Raw genomic sequence first — 6,000 nt, forward strand, 5'->3', positions numbered from 1 at the left:
CAATCCAGTGTTTGTGCTCCCTGGCAAATTTAGGCATTTTTGGATTCAGGATTCAAAAATGAGTGTTACTGTTCAGGGACACGTCACCTGTTTTTAGCCTTTCTGTTTTAGAAGTCATTGTATAATTTGTTTAGTAATACTGTGTGACTTGCTGTACATGTGATCTGTTTTATTGTTTATCTCATTTGTGTGCTGCCTCTTGGTCAGGTCTTTATTAAAAATGAGAAACAGAGAATAAGTTCTCAATTAACTTACCAGGTTAAATAAATAAATGTCTCCTTAGCAGCTATTCTTCCCTTTAATCCTTGTTCCTTCAGTTGTCTGCTTGTGGTCATTCTAGAGACTTTCTCAGATTCTGATCTACAAGCATTAATCTCTGACTGAAGGTCAGTGCTCCTCCTTCTGTCGCTTGAACCTAAAATCTTGAGGTGTCTAACATCTGCTTCAGTTAGCTTTCATTTTCGGCCAGTCTCTGCCATCGAGTCCAAGGCATACGTGACCACATAGAGAGAACACTTCATATCTTTCCCTATTTGTCTCAAAGACCATCCAGCATCATGAAGTGTTTTAATTCAGACTCTGTCTTTCTCAGTGAGTTACCTGCACCTCACCATTTTGAACAGGAGTAAAGCATTTCAAATGAAACTCACGTTTTTAGACCCAAACTTGAGCCAGCACACTGGAATTCTCTGAGAAATCAGAAATTAATCAAGAATAACATACAACCACTAAAACAAATATTATATTCACAAATGCAAGCAAATAACTTCAATTTGGTATCTCAATCAAAAAAAATCAATTTAGTATGAAAAAAATTCATTGTCACAGCACCAAACAAAAGTTCCAGCATCATCACTTTGCCCAGTGCAGGTCTGTGATTCATCACTGAACATGACTTTCATCCAGTCATCCACAGTCCATGACTGCTTTTCTCTAGCCAACTAGAGAAAAGTGTCACAAGTCTGGTCACAAGTCTTTGAATATTCTTCCTCTCAATCCGTTTTTATTTCTTTTCACGTCTTTTACAAAGTCACAGTTAAAGTTTTATGAATCTGGTTAAAAGTCTGAATTTTCGTTCAGTTTGAGTGGATGACAACACCTGTAATGGTGCCACTACAAATTTTTACAAGAAATTTTTTGGGAAACAGTGAGTTAACTTCGCCCACCACACAATTTCTAATCTACATGAACAATTTATAGTCTCATTGCTGTAAGATTTATGTTTTTTCATAAATTAAACACAATATAGTTTACTTTATAACGCTTCCTAGATAGTGCGCAGACAGTAGGGAGTGAGTAATTATTTCGGACACAGCCTGTGTCTTCTCCCCACTCCCTCTTCTTCCACTAAAAAGGCAGGAATCACTAACCTCTGACTGACAGGTTGATTGATACCGGACTAAGCGAGGACAAACATGGCTGCCTCCATCAGCAATGTATAATGTTTAGCAGCTCTATCAGCAGTATATGTGCAACAGCAGCTTTAAGGGAAATCCACACAGCTGTTACTAATGATATTAACAAAGCAAAGACATGCTCTAACATGTCCCAGATCACGATCCATAAACCATAGGGTTTTTAGTGGTTCCATATCTGTTGGACAGAACTTCTAAATAAGAGTTTCTTTCAGGTAACAGTGGTATAATAATCCATAGCAGCTGCATGTTTCTTTTTTCTTTCAAAAGGAACAAAACTCTGACAAGGCTAAAGAAAGAAAGTGTTTTTAGCTAAGTCCTTAGCTAAAAAAGAAATGGTGGCTTTTCAAAATAAACAACCATCTCATGGCTTCCCCCTTTGCTATACTGTCCAAACAAAACCTCCCTGAAGGAGTTCATCAAACAGTACTTAGTAAACCTTATGTACAGTCCCTGACAAAAGGCTTGTCGCTTCTCTTAAGTTGTAGGAACAACAAATAAGAACTGGACTTGTAGTTGATCAATTGGAATCAGAAATGGCTCATATGAATGACAAAGCCCTCTAGATTATATTTATTGTGCCAAAATAAAGTTTTGTATCATTCATTGAGTTTTATCATTTAATTAGGACAGAAAAGTCAGATTTTTCTTGGACAAAAGTCTTGTCGCATACAAAAATAATGTTGAAATTATACATATACTTTATTCTGATGTTTATTTTTAAAACATCAGAACATTAAGTCATGGTGTCTTGCAAAAAAGAATTAATATTGTGTATGACTTCCAGAACTTGGAGGACTGCATCCATACGTCTCATCAAAGACTCAAATTACTTATTGATAAAGTCATCTTAAATGGCAAAGAAAACAGTCTTTCAGGGCTCCCAGAGTGCATCAAGATTCTTCGGTTTCATCTTCCAAGCCTTCTCCTTCATTTTACCCCAGACATGCTCAATAATGTTCATGTCTGGTGACTGAGCTGGAGCTCCTGGACCTTCTTTGCTTTCAGGAACTTTGATGTGGAGGCTGAAGTATGAGAAGGAACGCCATTCTGCTGCAAAATTTCCCCTCTCTTATAGTTTGGGATGTAATGGGCAGCTAGAATTTCTTGATACTTCAGGCTGTTGATGTTTCCATCCACTCTGCAGAGGTCTCGTACACCCCTTACCGGATGTAACCCCTAACCATGATTTGTCTTTCACCAGACTTGACTGTTTTCTTGGTGAATCTTGGGTCAGCTTCTGCAGGATTTGCGTTGATTGGGATGCAGTTCAATGGATTATTCATCAGAAAAATCAAGCTTCTGCCACTTTTCATTGTCCATCCTTCCTGCAAGCTGTGGACCTTGACAAATGCAACATGATTTTTTGTTGTCTTCTGTTTAAGGCTGGTTTCTATGCACTAATTTGACCATGGAGAACACCACGTGAGAGAATTTGGCAAACTGTTCTTGTAGATACAGGGATTTCTGGCGACCAGTTCACGTGTAACTCTGTTGCAGTTGAAAAAGGGCTGGCCCTGGACTGTCGAAGCAACAAATGCTCTTCTCTAACAGGTGTCTGCCTGACCTGGGCTTGTCATAAACGTCACCAGTTTCTTCAGATATCCTCTCTACTATACTCTCTACTCTCTGACATTTGGATACATTAAAGCTGTCTGCCACCTCAGCAGCAGACTTGGTCTTCAGGGTCTTGTTGATCAGCACTTTGATCTGTGGTTGGATCTTTGGCATGCTGTCGGGGTCAGGTTGGGCTTCACATGAAGGTCTTGTGTCTTGGGTTTCTTTTTATACACACCTGGGAATGTGTCAGTTACAGTATTTGTCACAGGTGAACTTCTAATCTGTGACTGGTTGAATCATTTAAAGACATGACAAGACTTTTGTCCTTGCAAAAACAGATGTCATGGGCTTTACCAAGACGTGAACATCAGGACACTTTATGACGGGTTCAATTTGCACCCAGTTATTAATGTGAAAGCCCTTGACATTAAAATGAACCATTTTTTTGTGAGAACTGATTGATTAGAAATAAAGTTATATGCCATTTAAGGTTACTATATCCTTATGCGACAAGACTTTTGTCAGGGACTGTATAGTTATAGCAGGACGTACCAACTGGCAGCAGTGGCATCGCCACACTCAAAACTCTTCTGAAATGTTCTAGTTTGTTTTAAAGTTACTTACCACACTTTAACTACAACCAAAAACAAAGGTAGTGTTGGTGCTATTCCACACAAGTAATTGTAGCCATAGTCAGCAGCTGGGACTATAATGACACCTTTTCCCAAACACACAAAACACACACTCTGACTTGGACTGTATAGAAAACTGGATGTAGCCTAAAGTCCATAAAGTGAAGGAAAGTTGGAAATGGGTTCTAACGGCAGGTGTGTTCAACTCATCTGACTGCAAAAATATGTTCAACTGTTTAGTAGTTTATGAGAATACTACTCTGTTTCTCATTTATTAGCTCAGTAAAGAATTTCCTAATGACTCTGTGGTCGCCATTGCTAGTCTGTCTTTGTTACCAGTAATGGTCGACAAACTGAACTTGGATCTACTTTTAAATATCTGGGGTTCTTGACATTTGTATTTTAAGGCACATATTCAGCATAATGCAAATAAGCTGAAGCTTCTATTTGGATTTTATTTATGAAATAAGTTTTGCTTTCCTTCTAGGGTGAAACTGAAATTGGTGGTCAACTTCTCCTCCAATTATTGATTGTGGTGTTGTATATGAATGCATCCACTCAATGCTTCCACATCCTGGATAGTGTGCATCATGGTGCTTTGAGGTTTATTACAAACTGTGGAGCCTTAACACATCACTGCATCTTGTATTCTAAAGTAAATTGGCAGGCTCCATAATTTATATGGCTATTCTTGAGATGAGGACTTTCTGCATTTCACTGTTTCTAAGGTCAGTAATGGGGAAGAATGTTTTTAGATTTGCTGCTCCAACTACATGGAACATTTTGTAGTCAGAGCTCAAACTCTAAAGTCTGATATCTGAATGCATTTAAGGTTGTGATCAATCCAATCATATCCAGGCATCTGGAGTGCAAATGTTTTAATGGAGAGCAAAGGTTTTATTTTAACTAATCTTGTAAAATTATTTGCATTTTTTATGTCTATGTCTAAACGTGATTGTGTTAAAACTTGTTTTAAACTGTATATACTGGCATTCTTGGCCAGGTCTCTTTTGTTAAAGAGATCTTGGATCTTAATGGGGCAGACCTGGTTAAATAAAGTCAATAATATTAATAATAGTAATAATAATAATAATAAATCTCATTTAGCAGAGCGTGGTGATCATTTAGTAAATCTGCATTAGGGCTGGGCTAATATGTGATTGACTAGCCTCTACCGTATGGCTGGCGGTAGTGTGCTCCAGTTCTTAGTCAGATCCAGCCTTCGCTAATCCCGTCCGGTTCAAATCACCAAAATGATAAAGGCTACGTCATAGATATATATCTCTGGGCTTACGTCCCCAACTCGAGGCTTCAAAATAAGAGTCTAGAGATCATCTGGACGGTGCATAGAGAAGCACAATGAGACAGTCAGCCCGATTACAGACGATATTAGACGTAAACAATGAGCAAAACTATCTCCTTTAAATTGAGTTTCCACGAAGTATTACTAAGTCTAGGAGGCGATAAGAGGAATGTCTGACTTTACGTTCACAGCTGTTGGTTCACCTGCTCTTCCAGTGCGCTGTTCTCCGCTGTCAGCTTTTCCAGCAGCTCGCCAACATTCGTCAGGAATTGTGTTTCGCTGCCAACTTGTTTGTCCAGAAAATTCACTACATAGTCTTCCAGTTTCTCCGAATCTGCTGAGAAAGATTCTGTACTTTGTCTGGTTCTGTAAGTAGGTTTTACAAAGTAATCTGTCAGTTTCATGGTGAGCTCTGGCGGTGTTGCTATGGGTGCAGCCATTTTCCTGCTCCACTGTTGTCACCCACTGCTAGGAGGAGGCGCTCGTTTCTATTACCCACGCAGCCCGGTCACCGCCTCTTGGGGTGTTTACGCAACACTAAATGTTCATATTCTTTAATTAAGTCCTTGCCCACTTGTGATTTAACAAAAATAAATATGGTACACGTGTCTGTCTGACTGTATTTAGTTGACACTGCTCCACCTTTGTTCCACCAACACGGTTTACGGGGTACGCGGGTCTAAAAATAAGGTCATCTTTGCCTTACTATGGCCACGTCATCACCGAGGAATCAGTCCACAAGTCAGTCTATGATACACATAAAAAGATTCCTTTAAAATACAGATTTTATTTTTCGTTGAATTCAGCATTCTGCTAACCAGAATCACTCAAAGTGACTGTATTTCAAAAATATTTTCAGCAAACAGTTCTGTTATTTAAGTTAATTATATCAATACTGCCTAAACATGGAAGTGCCTGATCAACACACATAACTCACAACAGTTTTGTCTCTAGACCAGTGTTTCTCAAATAGTGGGGCAGAAGCATGACAAGGGGGTAAAGGACAAACATGACAGAGAAGACATTAACTGTAAATTGTAAATTTGTAAAATTTAAAATAATTTGTAGATGATGACAAGTTTTGATCATA

At 38.7% G+C, this 6,000-nt stretch overlaps 1 protein-coding gene across 2 annotated transcripts in view; it reads right to left on the minus strand.

Moving 5' to 3' along the window:
- The window catches only part of rint1 (RAD50 interactor 1), a 33,426-nt gene extending 28,036 nt beyond the window's left edge, over window positions 1-5,390 (minus strand). For both annotated transcript variants that reach the window (XM_051954063.1, XM_051954062.1), the window contains exon 1: window positions 5,114-5,390. In XM_051954063.1, the coding sequence (XP_051810023.1) occupies window positions 5,114-5,350 (237 nt within the window). In that variant the 5' untranslated portion in view covers window positions 5,351-5,390. The remainder of the gene's footprint in view (window positions 1-5,113) is intronic.
- Between the last annotated feature and the right edge of the window lie 610 nt (window positions 5,391-6,000).

Source organism: Acanthochromis polyacanthus, chromosome 10, assembly GCF_021347895.1.
Source record: "Acanthochromis polyacanthus isolate Apoly-LR-REF ecotype Palm Island chromosome 10, KAUST_Apoly_ChrSc, whole genome shotgun sequence".
Taxonomy (NCBI): Eukaryota; Metazoa; Chordata; class Actinopteri; family Pomacentridae; genus Acanthochromis; species Acanthochromis polyacanthus.